The sequence below is a fragment of the Diadema setosum genome, chromosome 21 (assembly GCF_964275005.1).
Source record: "Diadema setosum chromosome 21, eeDiaSeto1, whole genome shotgun sequence".
Classification (NCBI taxonomy): domain Eukaryota; kingdom Metazoa; phylum Echinodermata; class Echinoidea; order Diadematoida; family Diadematidae; genus Diadema; species Diadema setosum.
In genome coordinates, this window is record NC_092705.1 from 8715769 (window position 1) to 8734906 (window position 19138).

Here is a 19138-nt window from a genome sequence, read left to right on the forward strand (position 1 = left end):
GTAAAGGATAGATTAGGCTCTCCCAGGTAAGACAAACTTGATAAATTTGAGTCGGTCAACCCATGTGGCAAGATGACATATTTTGGGTCATTACAGAGAATCAAATTCTACGACATTTTTGTGGGGTTTTAGCTGGGTGGTCGCATAATTATTTCAAAGAGTGGGAGCTGTTGATGTGAAGGATCGGTTACTATCTGTAATTACAAGATAGACAGAAATATGATGTCTATTATACATCATGGCTATCGTAATGGTATATGATATGTGGCACTTGTAATTATATACAATCACTCAAGAAAAAAGTTATGCCTTTGGAAATGTTTGAAGTATGTACATTTGGAGCAAATTGTTCAGTTATTCTGTTCGTTTATTCTAGCTCGTAGAAGTAAGAAGTAATCTCATCAACAGGCAAAATGAAAAAAAGTGCGTATCTCATTTCTTTTTCGGATTAGGACCTTATTATGTTGGGGTGGTTTTTTTTTTTTCGAAACTATAATTACAAACTTTCGGAATAACGAACCTTAGGAATCCTAATTGTAATATTTGAACTTTAAGTTTATTTCTGCACGTCAACATAGTCTGACTATAAACACGCGTGCACACACACACACACACACACACACACACACACACACACACACACACACTTTATCAATGACACTTCATTCAAGCTTGATAACGCATTTAGATTATGCAATACTTGCTCAAGGTAATACGTAACAGATATTTTTAGATAAACTTCTTTTATTGCATAAAATATCGCTCTGAATGTTTTTGTTATCGGAGCACACGTACTGATACTTTGTTTTCGAACACAAAATTTTGAAAATTAAACATGGTTTTAATTTCACCGTATAGTTACTTATAGCTGTAATAATTTATTCCAAATATTTCACGATTTACTTCATCCATACGTACACAACTTTCTCACGCGACAATCAATTGAAATGAATTCCATCTCCCCACAATGGGCACTGTCCATACCCAAAATACATTGTTTATACCGGACCAGGGGGCGGATCCAGGAATTCTGTAAGGGGGGGGGGGGGGGCATCTAATATTTCTGGTGCCACTTCCGGGTTTCACTTCATTTTTTTTTTCTTTTTTATTTCTTATGTTTTTAACGAAAAAATAAAGGGGGGGGGGGTTGCGCCACCCTCTGGATCCGCCATGGTGGACCCATATTTTGGAAGAGTGTAGATAACAGTTTAATAAGATCTTCTCTGCTCACGACATTTAGGTACAAACTGAGAAAGTTTCTGTTTTCTACATACAATACATGTGTTACTAGAACATTGAAATGGTAACCTAATTCGTATACATGTACATGTACTTTCAACTGTCCGCGCGCCAACCAATGGCGTTTGCATACCTCTCTTCCTTGCTTCTCTGTCCCCGGTTCTCTTTTCTCTTTGACCTTCGTTGTGTTGCAATGTCACGGTGTTCTTTCCTTCTGCTATACACTATTGCGTCTTCTGCTCATGTATGTTATTTTTTCTTTCTTTCTTTCTTCCCCCTCTTTTTGTTAACTGCGTGATTAACTGCACGTTTTTCTGTGGAATGCACTGTTGTTCTTGACAACTATTATATATGTACTATTATATGTTAATATATAGTATATAACATATATCAACATATATATCAATAAGAGTATACATGTATATGTAGTATATCATAATTATATATACATAGGTGTAATAGTTATAAAATGCTCCTCTTTAAATAACTATAAACAGATATATTTGGGTACATTTGGATTTTATTTTTGCCATATTTTTTTTTCAAGTGATCCACATTTTACAAGTTCCACTTTTCAATAGATAACTCTTTTCCATCGCTATAAATTTGCTCTTTGTAACCACTGCAAAATATAGTTTCTATTGATTTGTTTGTATTTCTTACAAAGTTTTAACAATATGAGTTGTTAAATGTATATACATACTTTGCATTTTGTGTTACCTTTTGATGAATAGAAATTAAGCACAATTGAATTGAAATTGAAAGAAATCAAAATGCAACATTAACATTCATGATTTTTATGATTTAAGAGGTTAAAATGGAATGAAACACTACAATTACATACACGTAGATCTGCAAGTACACTGAACTATCGATGGACTGGATCATTGAATTTTTGAGGTTTTTAACATGAAACTTAAAACAAAATAAAAATTCACAATGTGCACAGTATATACCTAGTGTACTTTGAGAGTAAACAATCCATCCATGACATCTTATGATACTTATGGTGAGCTGTTTCTTGGTTTATCTGATTGTTAATAGCTTGCTACTGTTCGATAGTGGCGGTACAATTCGATGTGAAATTATGACATTTGTCCCAGCCTAATGGGCCTATACGAACAAGACAAAAATGGCCCCGTGTCAGCTCTGCCACAAGCTACAAAAAAAAAAAAAAAAAATCATCTCATGAATACTCATTTTTTATTTAGTGCCTGTATGTTCACTTGTGATGCTATCCATGCAAAAAGCCACTACAGATGTACCCGTGAAAGCAGGTGCACCATACCTTTAAAGGGGAAATCCAGTCCAAATATGTTAAACTGATAAGAAAGAGTAAAATATTACGAGTTCACCAGTATAAATTTGATCAAAATCAGATGAAAAATAAGGAAGTTATGACATTTTGAAGATTCGCTATTTTTTGGGGAAACAGTTGTTGAAAAGTCAGTATAAATATGCAAATGGCAAAGTGAGCATGTCATTCCCTCACAACTTACCATCTACATGTAGTTTGTACGTAAAATTTTGAAATTTCCTGTTTTTCATTCAAACGCAATTATGCCCGAGGCTCAAATCCTCATATATCTAACTGATCACTATTCTGAAGCTATTAAACCATCAATAACGTCATGTTTCAGACTTAAATGACAGAAACGTTGAATTGTCTGGGTTTTTTTTTTTTTTTTTGGTACACGATCAATGCAAAATTGTGAGGGTATGACATGTTTAGCTCACTCATTTGCATATTCACTGTACAAGAACTGTTTTGGAGAAATTATCAAAACTTCAAAATTTCATTACTTCCATATTTTTCAGCCGATTTCAGTCAATCTTTTACCGTTGAAAACGTAAAATTTTACTCTTTTTTTTTATTAGACTAACTAATATTTGGACTGGATTCCCTCTTTAACTGTATGACATCCTTGCATGCCATTTACAATTATGTACATACAGTGTATATTGGTACTACTTTACATAAAATTATACTATGAAATCCTGTACCTATATTTCACCAGTGTTTATCTACACTTGAAGAGTTTGTTTGCAAAAACCGATAAGTCCATTTTTGAAGATTTTGAAGTACGGTATCTGTCATAAAATACAAAATAATACCTTTTAAATGATATATTGGTCACTACACATAAAGGTACATTTTTGAAATTATGGTCAAAAGAAGCAAAAATTTTCTAATTATTCCCTTTATTTTTCTTGACCTTTAATCGCAAATATCTCCATTTGACAAATATGGACTTATCGGTTTTTGCAAACAAACTCTCTACTTATTGTATGAAACTTTTGATACACTACATGTTGGTCCTACTATACTGCCATGTATAATTATGACTACTGATTTGTGATAAAGTGTGTCTTTCTGATGGTCATATACATGCTAGATGTCTTGGTGTTTGAGCATGGTAGGCCTATTGAGTCTCATTTCATCAAAGATGTTACAATGGCATTTCTAGCTAGAATGACAACTTCTCGTAGGAACAGCTAATAAAAGGAAGTGTGTAGAATATTCTTGTCATTACCATGACACTTGCCAATGCAGTAGGAGTTGCTCTAGTGGCAACTTTTTATGAAATGGGGCCCCGGTATCTCCATTTGATAAGCTGCCAGATATTACTGGGTGATGAAAATATTAACACAAAACTTCCATAGCTCTCACTGATGTGGAGCCTTGCAAATTCTGCCTATATACAGTATGTCCCCCAAAAAATTACAATTGGATTTCTGCATTGATAACTTTCAGTAATATGGTTATACTGTCAGAATGCTATTTCAGGGTCTAAAAATATAACATCTTGCCTATATTTTTCAGAAAACCCCATTTGATTTGGTTAAGTGGTCACAGAGAAATGTGGATCATTGCAAAGCATGTCATGGGTCTGTTTCTTCCAGGTTAAGCACTGGGATGCTCTTGGAACTGCATATTAATGTGTTAACACAATTGACAGAACTTGGAGGGAATAAATTCCTGACATGCTCTACAAAGACCCTCATTTCTGTTTGACAACTGAAGCAAATCGGATGGGGTTTTCTGTAAGACGTGGGTAATAAGTTATAGTTTCATACCCTGAAATTAAAGTTGGATTGATTCCATATTTTAAGTGATTGTTGCAAAGGGTCCCATCGTATTTGTTTATTTGTTTTTTGTTCTTTTTTTTACATATGGTACTTGTAATATATGCATGCATACTACCTTTCAACTCTTGTCTCACTCATATGCTTTGCTCACCACTATTCCATTCACATCAACAGACCGCAAAAACAGAAGAAGGAATAAAATACAAAATGGACATCGACTTTGTCATATTTTCTGATCATTGTCTTTAATGTGGTAGTAAATTTCAGAACCACAATTTGTTTAAAGTGAAGACACAGCAAGACACGAAACACACACAAGCACTTCATTTTACTTTTAATCTCCATTTCTTTCAGTTGGTATTTGGCAAAGCGGTCTCAATTGACACAGAAAGGAAGGGGTTGTAAGAATAACAAAAATGCTGCCACACGCAAAAGAGGTCCCAGTAATTGCCTTGCATACTAAAACACTTTGTTTTGCATTTGATTCCGAAGATAAAAAGCAGGCATGCAGTTTGTGTTGCTTGGTGGAGCATATTTGCCTTCCAATTTGTCATGAGTGAAAATGTTTTCAACATGTTTCACAAATATTTACAAATCCTGAAAGGTAGAAGCGCAGAATGTGTAATTATCCATTTATTTTTTTTTCTTTCATTCCTGTGATTCAAGCAAGCGATTGTGTGTTTGACACTAAAACTGTTTGAAGCCTACATGGTGTTTGTTGACAATGTCAAAAATTCATATCTATAGCTACACATTTACTATTTCACATACAGCTGACCGACACCATGAATAACTTTCATCTGCAGTTCTTCGCTGAAGTAAGCTTCGTGCATTAGGATGCCAGCAAGCAGTGCAGATCCAGCATTTGCAACTTTCCTAGCGTCATTTTTCTCTCTTGAGAGATGCTGAGTACATCTAAATGGTGGTTGCAGCTAAAACAGTGAAACAAATGACATGGACTACTGCATCCTCAATATGAATCTTGGATACGAGTTGCCTCAGAAACTTCTGAATTGGTGCACTTTCATAATGTGTGGGCCAAATACACTGTCACACCAACCATATTAAAGTCTCATTGCGTAAATAGCATAGGACATATGGATACCATTAAAGCAAAAAAAAAAAAACAAACCTGTTTTTAAAACATTTCCTTTCCTGTTATAATATCTATAAGGGTATGGTGTATGTGAAGATTACTAGTCGATAAATCATTTAAATGATTGATTACTTTATGTGCATCACATTTCGTATATCATATATCACAACAGCTTAGAAATACGGACAACATAGTTTTCTTTAACAGAAGACAATACAGCACTACACTATGTGAAGTCCTCAGAAGAACAGACATATCTACTGGATAAGGTCACATATAGTTGATTACACTGGCTTTATCTTTTCATTAAGTACAAGTACAATGACATATTGATATGCAGATTCATACAGTTTAAAAAAATGTGAGAGATGAAATCAATATTTGAAACGAAAAAAAAAATCTCATGCAATTTCTCACAAAAAATATATCCTCAAAATCTCTGTCAAATTTGTAACTCTCGGATATGAACATGATCGTAAAAAAAAGAAATCCCAACTATACAGACTTTGATATTCAAAATGAGAAGAGAAAGGAGATAACCAACACGAATTTAGATTTAAGTACATGATTTAAAACAGAGTAAATTTGAATATAATCTCCGAACAGGGATGAACTGCTCTCTTCACTTACATTATAATCATAGAGGAAATGACACTTGTAGCTTGGATGGTTTGATACGAAAGAAACAATTTGTACCAAGTCATACCACATCATGCTGATACTACAGCAACTGGTTTAAAAAAAAAAAATCCAGCAAAGAAAACAGCACAATTTCTGCACTGGACATAATTTCTTTGATAAGATGGGCCAACAACTTTGTTAAAGCCTTAGCTCACCAGTCAAGTGGTACATGTCCTAGCAGGCTTTGGTCTGGGATCAATATCACTTTCCTTTTTTCTGTTTTTAGGCAAACATTTCTAATTATCTTTCAAAAGAAAGAAAATATGAAACCAATGATAAACTTCAAGGGTCAGGTGCTGTGTACTCATTCAGACAGCCGAGGTTTCGGCCTCAATAATGGTCCATTAGGTTATCGCAAGGTTAATGTCGCTGTGGAAACAATCCCACAAACCTTTGATATCTTTTCTTTTGACAGATGCGAGCACTTGCAGACATTGGGAGGGTACAACAGCACATGGGTCATTGTAAGAGGCAATGATGATCAGGTCACAATACCCCTCAAATTTTGATCTATAATCATACCCTTATTCCTAGAAGGAACAACCAACAAGAAGGCTAGGACCGCATAAAGTCAATGTTTAGGTATCATAGGGAAGGGGGATGCACATGATCATGAATCAACACCAAAATGAAATACGGCCACCTTCTCAAATTTTGAGAGTGAGTCTGCGCTCTTTCAGAAACTTACCTATATAAGTGCAAATGTGTATTTCTCCATTAAAACATTATGCAATTGTGTTGTTAAGTACAGCTTGAATACTTCGTGCTAGGTCAACACTTCCCTCTCATGCATCTATTAGAATGTCAATTACCAGAGCTATGACCCGACTGTGCTATTATTCCATTTAACCAGAAATCTGATTAAGTGCATCACTAGAGATTTGTCAGTCATGAAATATTAGGTATCACACTGCATTTCTTGCCTTGCATCCTTCCCCCCCCCCCCTTTTTTTAATGGTACATATCCAATTTGGGCTAACAGGGTGTAGAATTGCAGAATGATAAAATGTTCCTCCTATTGTTTCTCAATCATAAGTCACTAAGTAGTACTGTTATGTGATCTGTAATTCTATTCCTATCACGTCGTTTCTCCCTTTGATAATTTGATATGTAAAAAAGGCCTCTCCCAAATTTGACATTTTCCCTTAATATTCCATTATTTTTAAACCTGTCAGTTTTTAAACATCCCTTATAATCAATCTCATTGATTATCAAAGGTAAGCATTTAAATTTATGTATATAGCATTGTATGCAGAAATACTATGCAGACTCATACATATCTTGGGTGATATTTTGCGAAAAATCCTGATTAAAAAAGTACTTCCTTTTAAAAGGGTTATCAAAAAATGTACCTCACTACAAATACAATGCAAATCACTTTGGAATTTAAATTGCTGATATTTTCCATGGTAGGTTTCAATATTCCACGCTGTACTAGAGGGTTTCACATTGCTATCACTCAACCTAACTTCAATAAGAGATACATTGTCTTTTGAAAATTTTCTTTTGTTCCTTTTTACAGTATTTCTAGGCACAGATAAATTGCAGAATTAGGATGCACCATAAGGGTCCTTAAATACCACTGAGACCATAATTTTCATTTTTCCATACCAATTTCAAATTCACATATCTTTCTCAACTGAATTTATAGTCTAACTTTAGAGGGGACATAATTATGTGGTTTTTCATGGAGCACTATATAAGAGACCAGATTCATGAAGATGTCTGTTTTTACACACAATACCAAACTTCACGAAACGTCAATCAACACAACAGTAAAGTCTCAAAGCTGATGATTACAAGCAAGAATGCTGACACCTTCCCCCCCCCCTCCCCCACAAAAAGTATACTCCCTGTCTTCAAATGTTTTAACCACCATTTCCCATGCTAGATGCAAAGCTTTTTGTGGACTGTCATTCACTAGCAACTATTCCGAAGCAGAGCATCCTCTGTCCAGAAAACAAAAGAAAAAAAGGGATTGTCATCCACTCAAATTATGAAAATAATTCTTGGTGGAATCTGCACTTTTCTCCCGTAGAACCATACCCACAATTAGCTAGGCTTGTGCTTTTCTGAAACTTTTTTTTTTTCTTGCTAACTACACTTTTTCTTCTATTTACTTTTTTTTTTTAGGTCTTGGACCTTTGCAGCAGTTGACAATACTGAAGATTTTGTAGTCTTCCTCAGGAAAGGTGAGAAAAAAATCAGTCGGGTCTAAAAATTTGGATGAAAGTCCAACTTGACATTCGACCAAATACCCTGTGTAAGTTTTGTATGTTTGTATGTATGTACATGAACCATTTACACACAAGCATTTGGTTTTGAGTGGTTAGCTTTTCATCCAAATTTCCCCTTCTATTTTTCCCCCTCCAATTCCTGCTCTCTCATCTGACATTTACATATTTGGTTCTGCACGGAATAGTATTTTCCAGAATTTCCACATTCCCTGCCTACGTGAGACAGACAGTAAAAAATCGCAACTAACTTCTCATGATTATTCACTCGTCTTATACATTCATATTGAAACACCACACATTACTTCATAACTACATTTCATAGAAATTTTTTGTCTTTTTGTTTTAAAAGATGATTCTTACAAGAATAACTACCATAATAATACATTATCAATGTGCATCTCATTTAAATCTTATTATTGTACAATACATCAACAAGTCTGTAGCTAACATGACAGGATAATAAGCACTCGATCGTAAAAATTATCTACAAAACCAAAGAATTTACACTAAATGCATACAATATTACGAGAATATCTAACAACTCACTCCCTTGGGCAAATGTTACTTTTCAACTTCATTTTTTCCTGCCCCCTTTCCTGATGGGGTCGATGTTCACATACTGGTACACAACCCCATGCAAATGCCAAGGTGATAATACTTAAGATGCATAACATGTACACCATTCCTTCCTCCGCCTTACCAAAAAACAGTCAAATAAATTACTCTTTCTTGCAAGCTGGCTCACAAATGAAACATTTTTCCCCACATAAGAATACAGATTCAACGATGCGGATCCATCGCTCGCTTTCAAAAGCGGATCCCATTCATCAATTTTTGTTTTGTTTCGTAGCAAGTTTGGTCTCGGGGGGGGAGTTGTGGGTGTGACCTCGGTGTTTGCATCACAATGGTCGCCTGTCTCCAGGTTACTGACCCTTGATTACTTGTTGTTGCCATGGTAATGCATAAATCTATCAATCAAGCTCTTGGAGGAGAGTTGCCTATGCATTCTTTGAGAGAATGTTCTTGCTCAAGACACATTAACACTACGTTGCCCTAGAGGCACTTAAATCGCTACACCTAACCAGCATATATGAAAAATGAATTGTAAACAAACTGTAAAAACAAACTTGTTACTTCATCTGCTATGTGTCTTCACATACAATTTAAAAACAGGGAATAAAATCAAAGAGGAAAACAAGTAAAAATCAAATGAGGAAAACATGTAAAACTCAATGCTTTTTGTACACACGGGGAAAAATCATTTCAAACAGAACCTCACATGCACAGAAAAAAAATATTCGATTTTCATACTTCTGACATACTTTTAAAAATATGACAAATATGATTACAAAATGAGAATACTTATCTCACAAAATGTACAATGTTGGAAAGAATGAACTACATCTACACAGCAACAATGACAAAAAAATCCCAAATCTGAGTTAGTTTTTGATTTTTCATTCTCTTAAAAGAATATAAAATGTCAAACATGTTTTTAACAGTACTTAAAATATAGAATCACAGCCTATTGAATGGACAATTAATCCATTAAAAAACTACAATTTCAGACACTGAGAATTTCAGTTTGAACACTTTTTTGACAATTTATATAAAGAAAAATCAGTTTCTACTTTCCCTTTCATCATATCTTTTTAACTCACTCATGTCTTAGTACTTTGGTATGAGTTGTTCATGTCCATACATACTTTTCTACACATAACACTGCACATTGCAAACCTGTCATTTTTTTTTATTACAACATTAAAAAAAAATGCACATGCCAAATTGACTTCCACTGTCCCCTAAACTGAATTGCTCTTTTTGCCTCAGCTTGCACAAGGTATAGTTCTCTTGCTACGCACAGTCAATGAATACAGATTGTCATCATCATAATGTTACAAGTCCCGGGCACGCGTACCGACAGCAGTTTGTACATACCATATCTTGTGCAATCATTTTCCCCCCGAAATAAGATCAGTTTTGTATTAACAGAGCATATCTCAAGCTGCTTTACTACAGAGCAGTTTCCGTTCTCAACGCACTCACACGCACCTCCTTGTACCTGTAAACATGAGCAGAAGTGGCTACATGGGACGGGAGGGATGACACAACCTATACCCGCATATTAAGATAATTTGCTTTTCTGTAACTCCAGTTCTTTCCCATTGTAACGTATGATGACGCTTCTATAAACCACACAACCACCTGTTCTCTTGAAAGAACCATTAAAAAGGTACATAGTGAATGAATGTATTACTAAAAGATCTGTTTCAATGGTCTCCCTTGCATTTCCAGCTTTATTTTGACACTCCCAAATACCGTAGGCCTATCAACAAACGTAATGTAGTTCTTCATGTGGGGAGATAGCTGGGGAATGAGATACTTGCATTAGTAATGTATCACAAGAGTCAAATATATCAGCTGCATGAAATGTACGTGGGAACTCAATTCCTCTGCACGATTATCATTGAAGGGTTAGCGTTTTGCAGCATGACAAATGCACGCAGACTTCTTCCCGCTCCTGTAATTTCACAAGATGGCGTCCTTCAAGTGGTGACAGATTTTGGTAACCTTTCCTAAGCCCCCCTTTGTGTCTTCTTTTGTACGGCTGGGAGTGGGAAATGCCTCTGAGAAGGGGTCACGAGTAAAGGCAGATATTAAAAAAGCATTTTCTGATTTAATTCTACATTTAATTTTCAAAGCAGTCTTGTGGGTATAAAGAGCAGAGCTAGCAGGCTTTGCTTTGTTTTGTTTTGTTGCTGTTTTTTTTTTCTCGCTTACGCACAATATTTCTGCACATGAAGGAGTTTGGTGTTACTCTAGCTATCGCTACAGCACAGTAAAGCAATGGCACTTTGAAGCAATGCGTATGAAGCCACTTCTAACTCTATGTTTCCTCTTGCGGTGCGCACTACTGCCCTATTTCTCATACCAATCCCTGGTAACAATGGAGGTTAACTCATTCCTCTTTATTCTTTCAAGTCACCCTTGCTAAAAAACTCAAAACTTTGTGGGATTTTCTCTCCTTAGCTCTCATGCAAGGTTAAAGGCAGGCTTGGCTTTAGCATTAGCTTGGCTTTGAGCAAGGAAAGTTGTGATAACTATAACATGACTGCATGTGGTTCACTACATATGCTTTACTCCTGCCAAAGCAGTGGATGGAACAGAGATACCACTTTCCTCTCTACACAATGACAATTTTCACGAAAGTGTCCTGCAGTGAAAAATTTATGGGTATCAATCAACTCCCCTGGCCAACCGTGCACCTATCCCCTCCCCTCTGGAAAAAAAAAGAAAGAAGAAAACAACAATGCTAGTGCTAAAGTCAAGTTCCTCCCACAAAAGTGCATCAACCCTTTTCCCCCATCGAACCTCCTCGCTACTTTCCGGGGCTGACCCTTTTGAAGAATTGTCTTATTCGCTTTAATAGAAGGCAAAATATAATGTCTGCTAAATTTGCAGCACATTGTCTATTTCAGGTCATACAGCATTAAAACACAGTACACATTGTTTGACAATTTTTTTTTTTTTTTTTGGCAAGATTGTGAAGGTGCTAAATATGCAGTAGTGATTCGTTAAGTACAGTCATAACAGTGCTATAGATTTTTTTTTTGTTTAATTCAGATTTTGTGCCTATTCAGATGTGCAAATCTTTGAATCAACAACTTAGTGCTTGTTAGTTGAAGTCATAGGGCAAAGTGGTGAAGAAATGAAGCACTTTAAATTAGAATCACTGAAAATGAGCAGAAGTGGTACAAATGTGTTGCGTAGAGACATACTTACTATCCTGTATGTGAAATCTGAATGATTAAGTTCTCACAACACAATTTGTTTCAACAAATATTCTTTATGCTTATATGTACATGCAAGTATTAGAGCTGAGTATCTCATTTACTTGTAAAACTGTGGCTGTCTTTCGACACTTAATGACACTACTACAGACATTCAAGAGATTAAAATCAAATGCTGAGAGCTAAATGGTAATTTATGTACAGTTTTTTTTTTTTATATTTACATGACATTTCTAAAAACCACAAAAGTTCTATCAGCATTTTACAAAAGGAAAACACTGAACCCTTAGAATTTGTTGTACTTTCATGAAGTGTTTGTAGTAAACCTTAACTCATCTGAGATCCATCTGAGATGCATTACAAATTGGCAAATCAGTTTCGGTTTTCACATCTCTTTTGAGTGTGATGCATCGATATCCGTTTCAGTAATCTCTGAGTAAAGTGTGAGATGAAGAAGGCATTATGTCACGATGCCTCGGTTGACACTGAAGGTAAGATTGTCGATCTGGCCTGGATGTCGGCTTTCACGGGGTTGGGGTACACTGCCATCTTTACAATGGCTATATATATTTACACCCCTTGTGAGTTGCTCAGGTATAAAAAAAACATTGCATACAGACATCTAGGCCATTTCTTCCCCGTTTAATCCACTCCTTGCAAGATTCTGATATCCCCGTGTTTTCAATGACAGGACCGGTCGGGTGCACACGGATTATGGGTGCATATTTCTCATCACTGGACATGCTGCATCCCAATCTTATTCTCATCCTATTATGTGCCCCCCAGCAGGAGTTTTCAAAAGGTAAAAATTAAAGAAAAATAAATTCAAAAAAAGCAGCAAAGCTTGCTCAACATTGTAATGGCAATGCAAGCGTTTCTCTGTCTTACCAGGTACAATTTTTCAAACACGTACTACTGAGAGCAACAAGCTCTACCTAGCCCCAAGAAAATTCTGTGGAAGTTAAACAGGCATCTGGAATCTCAGCGTGTGCGTCAGCACCTACAACATGAGGCTGGGGACAACAATGTCAATATACAAAGGTCAGCCACCACTAACAGTGAATCAAAGCCATAAACTCGGGTATTTTGCATGCCTTTACCAACAAAAAACAAATATACCTTTAAACATAAAAATGTCATTCATATTACTGGTCTTGCATGGATGCAAACTTAAATTTACCCCCTAGGGAGAAGTTGACATGTATTATAGTTCTACCAGGGCATCGCCCATTTTCGCCCAGACACTTTGACAAGAGTTGACCTCGTTAAAGTACATAATGTGCATCTAATGAATGGATTCACACAGAAAGAAAAACAAAAAATAAAACAAGAAAACAAAGGAAACTTTGAACAAGCAAGCAGCATTCCAATAAAGCTGACAAAGCAATTTTTTTCCTTTTTAATGCATTTCAATGATTAATATGTAATCGCTTGCATCCCCGGGAGCTGATGTGTGCATATCTATTTTGATACATACACGCAGGCACATGCCTTACTTTCAACAGCCATCTACCAGCCCATACGATGGAAACACAGTTTTAGCTGGAGCATGTTTGTGTAAATGGGCATAGATTATTATATAATGTATACAAGGTTCGCCAGGCAAATCGACAAAACAATGAAGACGTGTACATACAGCATGAAACACAACACATCGGACTGAAGAGAGAGAGAGAGAAGGGGGGGGGGGGAGGATAGAGGAACGGGAAAGAGTTTCATAAACTCTAATTTCTGATTTTAGTCACATCAAAGAGCTGTGATTGAGAAACTACAAAAGCACATAAAATGAGCTTGCTTCATGATTTGTTCTGCTTTCTTCCTCAGTAACAGACATTTGTCTTGAGGAGAGAGCTTCCCTAATTAGAGTTTCTACAGCCAGGAACAGGCACTATATTGATCCCACTGCTCCCAACATATCACACAACTATACCACAGCATCCATTATCAAGGGAGACTGAGCACAGCAAGGAGCAAGGGGTATGATGGTGGGCAAATTTTCTTGTGACATGATGTTGCCAAATCTTCCATTTCTCCCAAACAAAATTCTTATTTTGAACACTGTCTTGAATGCCTATGAATCTATGAAAAGGATTTTGTATTATCTCAACTTGACCTCTAAGAGAATGTTTACACTTCAATATACAAGATATTCATTATGTATTAAAAGAAGGTTTAATAGAAGAGGGAAAATCACATCATAGTGAACTTAATTAAAAAAAAAAATGTGTGGGTGACAAAAGGTTGTTAGAAAATAAATTTGCAGAAGAAAATAACTTGAAACAAAACTGATAATAAAGTAAATCAAATGTGTGTGTGATTTAAAAATTGTGCTCTTCTTTCTGATGCAAAGAAAGCCGTGAATTGTTTTAGCCAGATCATGAAGTATATCAAATTCTCGGGGAAATTTGAGTTGCTGCTATACAGAATAGATTCATATCTTCCCCACTTTACTGGGACAAGACTGATTACTCTATTTTTGTTTCATGGCAAGACCTGTGCTGGGAAACCGTTGCTTAGGGCGATGGGCATGAATGTGGATGCGGGATGTTGGTGGTGATGGTGAAGGTGTTGGTGGTAAGGATTGGACACTGCAGCCGCAGTGGCCGAGAAGGGGATAGGGGGTTGAGGCTGTATTGGTGGATGTGGCGGCAAGACAGCAGCAGTGGCAACAGCACTAGCAGGAGCGGCGCTAGCATTTGATGGGGCGGTGGCGGCGGCGGTGCTACTGGTGCTGGTGGTAGTGGTGGCAGATGCGGTAGCGGTGAAGAGCAGGCTTGCATTGGCGGCCGTGCCGGCGTTTGCCGATGAGGAGGAGGAGGAGGAGGAAGAAGATGCAGAGGAGGCGGAGGAGGCAACCGTGGCAACGTGCGTAGGATGAGTGGCGGCAGCCGAGGCTGGGGCGTGATAGTACTTGCAGGTGGCCCGGAGGCATTTCCCCCGCACCGCATCACGGCACATGGTGACCTTTCCGTCCACTACCTCTACATAATCTGTGGGAGAGGAGGAGGAGTTGGATGTGGTCAAGCAACAAGCTCATTATCATTAACCCTGCTTCTCATTCAATCTTTTCTTCTCCCCCGCTATTCTCGCCAGGAGGAGCAGGATGATGTCTGGGTTTCATCAACAAAAAATACCGACACCTCTTTATGGACAGTCATGCAGAAAGAGAGTGGTTACACCATCAGGCAAATAATGGAATATTCAATCTCTGCTTGCGATGAAGTGCAGCAAAAAAAGGGGGAAATGAATTACTACAATTTTTTTTTGTAGTATAATGCAGATTAATGATAAAGCAAGCGTAACTGATTCTACATGACATACATTTTCATGAGCTCTAAAACTACAAAACATGTAATTTGCTGCTGAATAAGCCTTTTCAGTAAGCGTTCTGCCATTTGGGGTCAAAGGCTCCCATACCCAGTAATACAAGTTGCCTAATACTCATGTGTAATTTGCGTCACAAAGGTAAAACACCGATTAATGATTGAACATTCCACTGGAAAAAAAAAAGAGGTACATGAATAAGACTTGAATAAATAAGTATATTAATTCAGTGTCTCGGAATTACACCAGAAGCGGGTTACAGTCTTCAGATTGAATACTTCAGTTCCTGATGCAAGAAGAGACTTTGGAATTCAAGGTATAACATGAGAATCAACATGAGCATTAAGACAAGAGGGGGGAAAAACAAGGGATGGTGATATTATTATGTTGTTACTAATACTGGCTACCAAAACCCTCTACCCTTTCAAGCACATGCTTCATTCACTTTTCACATCAAGGTTCTGTAGTACAGGGAGGGGGTAGCCAAAGGAAAAAAAAAAACTCACAAAAAACAACACACCATTAAAAATAACACAACACAACAGAACAAGCATTGCAGCTATGGTTACGAACAGACAGACGTGGTGACGTAAAGAGACAGACAGACAGACAAACAGACGTGTGATGCCAAATTTCAGAGCTCTACAGCCGGTTAAAGGTGACTGCACAAACAATGGAGGGATATTATGGTTGGTAGTGCACATGATGTAATTAGAATTCACACACATGTATACATACACAAACATATCAGAATGGAGAGTGGTTTCTGGGATATCAAAGAATGTGCACAGCTTAAACACTGCATGTTTTTTTTTTTTTTTCAGTATTGAAAAAAAGATGACGCTATCAGATGCAAAAGAAAAACAACCAAATAACTGAAAAGTATCAGCCAATCCTCATGCCCCCTTGTAAAATACATCAATACATCCCTACAATGATATACACCATGATGGCATATAAATCCCATCCAGCATCGCTGGATCAGGACACAATAATTCTGTCCAAAGAAATAAACTCTTATCATTCTACTATAAGAAGTATAATAATTGATTGTAATACAGGTCACAACAGCTGCACAGTTGGAAGATGTACGACAAAAAAAAAAAGAAGATATTTGGCAACAGAGAAACTCAAACTTGTATCCAATACATGAGCAAAATTTTTACAAAATACTTCAAAATCAATTGGAAAATTTCACTGAGTATCATGAACCAAGTAATGACAATTTACATTCATTTGAATCGTGAATGGGAAGAAGAATATCCAATTATGCTATATGATGCACTACATTTCTTTCTCTACTTGTGCAAAGATCAATCACATTTGCTTTGTATCCCCCCTCCAAGTTCACTTATTTCAACATACATAGTCAGGGATAGGAGTGGAAAAGAGGTTAAACAAAGTTATCCATTCTCCCCCCATAAAATACTAAAATAATGCCTCCGGCACCACTTCGTGGCGGAGGCATAAAAGAGAAGATTTGGCACATATCTTTTTTTTTAATGAATAAACATTAATAGTTTTAATGAATCTCTTGAGTACAATCAGTTTTTTTATGAGCAAAGTTAAGTTAGTACACCATTTTTCTTGGAAAGGTATAGAAAAACCACTCATGCATGCACTCTTACATGTTGCACTTTCTAGAAGGGTGTAAACTATTTAGAAAAGTTTCAGCGGCATCAAATGGGAATGGCCTCAACGAAGCCATATTTCAGTGCACTAACATCCAATGTACATAGTATTTCAGTTCAGTGGGCCTGTCAAAAACCTTCCCATGGTGCCACAACAATCCCCCTCTCTTCCTTTGTGTATAGTCACATGACCACATCACATGACCATGTCACATGACAGCGCTTCAGGTTGTCATAACAGCCTGTGGCACCAGTGGTATGTTCAAGCCTAAGCGTAATTGGGAACATATTATGCATCTGCACATTGCAAAACGGGACTCAGAGCCCAAAATCAACCTAGTAAGTCTAACGGTAACAGGTGCCTTCATCTGTGATGAAGATGATTGAATTTTAAAGATATTTCTGACCAACAATCACCACTCTGTCTTTTCAAGAGATGCATGGTGTGGAAACAAAATCACAGAGGGCAAAATTTGGCAAAGAGGTATATCATTTCTGAAAGTCAAACAGTTCCAGAGTGGAACACTCGTATAAAAACACAAAAGGACAAGGGGTAAGACAAATTTGGTTTTGCCATTTAGCCAGCCAAGCTGCATTGCAGTACTGCCTTTTAAAAAAAAACGTAAAAGCTGCGATAACTTCAATTAAAAAAAGTGTGTCGACACCACTGCAGTAATGTGGAAAAACAATCTGGCAGAAGACACGAATAGGTCCTGCAGGAGGGAAGGGGAATCTTGTGGCATCATTCGTATCCCGCTAGCTTCAACACGCCTGGCCTAACATCCGCTCTCGTCTACGCTACGCAGCATTTATGTTTGTTGTCATTTCAGAGTGCATGTTTTACATGACGAAAAGAGGCTCTTCCGACTTTCCGTCAAATCACATTTCAACTGAAAGAACCTTTTTTTTTTTTCTTTTTTTTACAGTACAAGTGCAACATCACCAATCAAACCTAATTTCAAACCGTTAACCAAAATCAGTAAAAAAAAAAAAAAAAAAAAAAACTGCATGAAACGATCATCCATATCAGTTTGGTAATGACAAAATGTACAGACAAATATATGTATTCATTTATATATATCCTATGATGTTGCTTGCACATACAATAGTGAAATACCTATCAGCATTACCTCCTGTCAAACTATGGCACATTAAGTTTGTTGCATGCAAAACGCAAATGAATAGACTTTTCGAGACATATCTGTGTAGCAGTGTGGCAAATTGTAATGTAATGTGCTTCATCCCACACAAGGATGATTTCTTTTCTTTTTTATTCTTTTGAATTGCTTGCTACAGCATGCAGAAATTAGAAGTGAGGATATTTTAAGCCCATGCAAGCAGCAAAACAGAGAGAAAAATATGTCTGCAAAAAAGTGCATTCTATGAATTTCTATGAAACTTATGATATTCAACCCTTCACTTTCTTCTCTGAAACCCATGAATGGAACATGTGCACTGATCGAAGCACTACCAAATGTACAAGTCATAATGATATACGCTGAAAAACCTCAATCGAAATCACATGCAGAAAAACCAAACAAAACTCAGTCACTGAATACATGATTTTTTTTTTTCAACAAAATTGGTCCACTGTGTTTGATGAGCCGTCTTCACTTCCATCACGCTTGAAATCTAGCCATCTATGTCCACCCCAAAACAACTACGTTCTGCATGCTCCTGAGCCGCAGTCAGCTTGAGGTGTGATTTCCATTGAGGAGGCATTTCTTCCTCCTAAACCCCCTATGAAGCATGCAGCTTACATTGTTATGATCTACCCACAAAAAGAGACACCACACTGTCTAGAATACAGGTATGAATATATCTTTAGATATGACCGATAGATATGTATGCTGTGGGCTATACATCGTATTGTTTTCCTGTTTGCATACAGCTTCCAACGCATTTGATGCCGCAGTATGGCGCAAGCCGGAAAGAATTTTGCGCTACTGTTTCAAGATGACATACATTACAAATTCATAATACTCCAATAGTTTTTTGCATAAATACCATTCTTTGATGTTCCAATTACATTTAAATTTCAAATAGACT

The 19138-nt window shown here is 36.8% G+C and overlaps 1 protein-coding gene across 3 annotated transcripts in view; it reads right to left on the minus strand.

Annotated features, from left to right (window-relative positions):
• Positions 1 to 13880: 13880 nt before the first annotated feature.
• LOC140244271 (uncharacterized) overlaps positions 13881 to 19138 on the minus strand; it is a 163820-nt gene continuing 158562 nt past the window's right edge. For all 3 annotated transcript variants that reach the window (XM_072323912.1, XM_072323914.1, XM_072323913.1), the window contains one exon: positions 13881 to 15124. In XM_072323912.1, the coding sequence (XP_072180013.1) occupies positions 14616 to 15124 (509 nt within the window). In that variant the 3' untranslated portion in view covers positions 13881 to 14615. The remainder of the gene's footprint in view (positions 15125 to 19138) is intronic.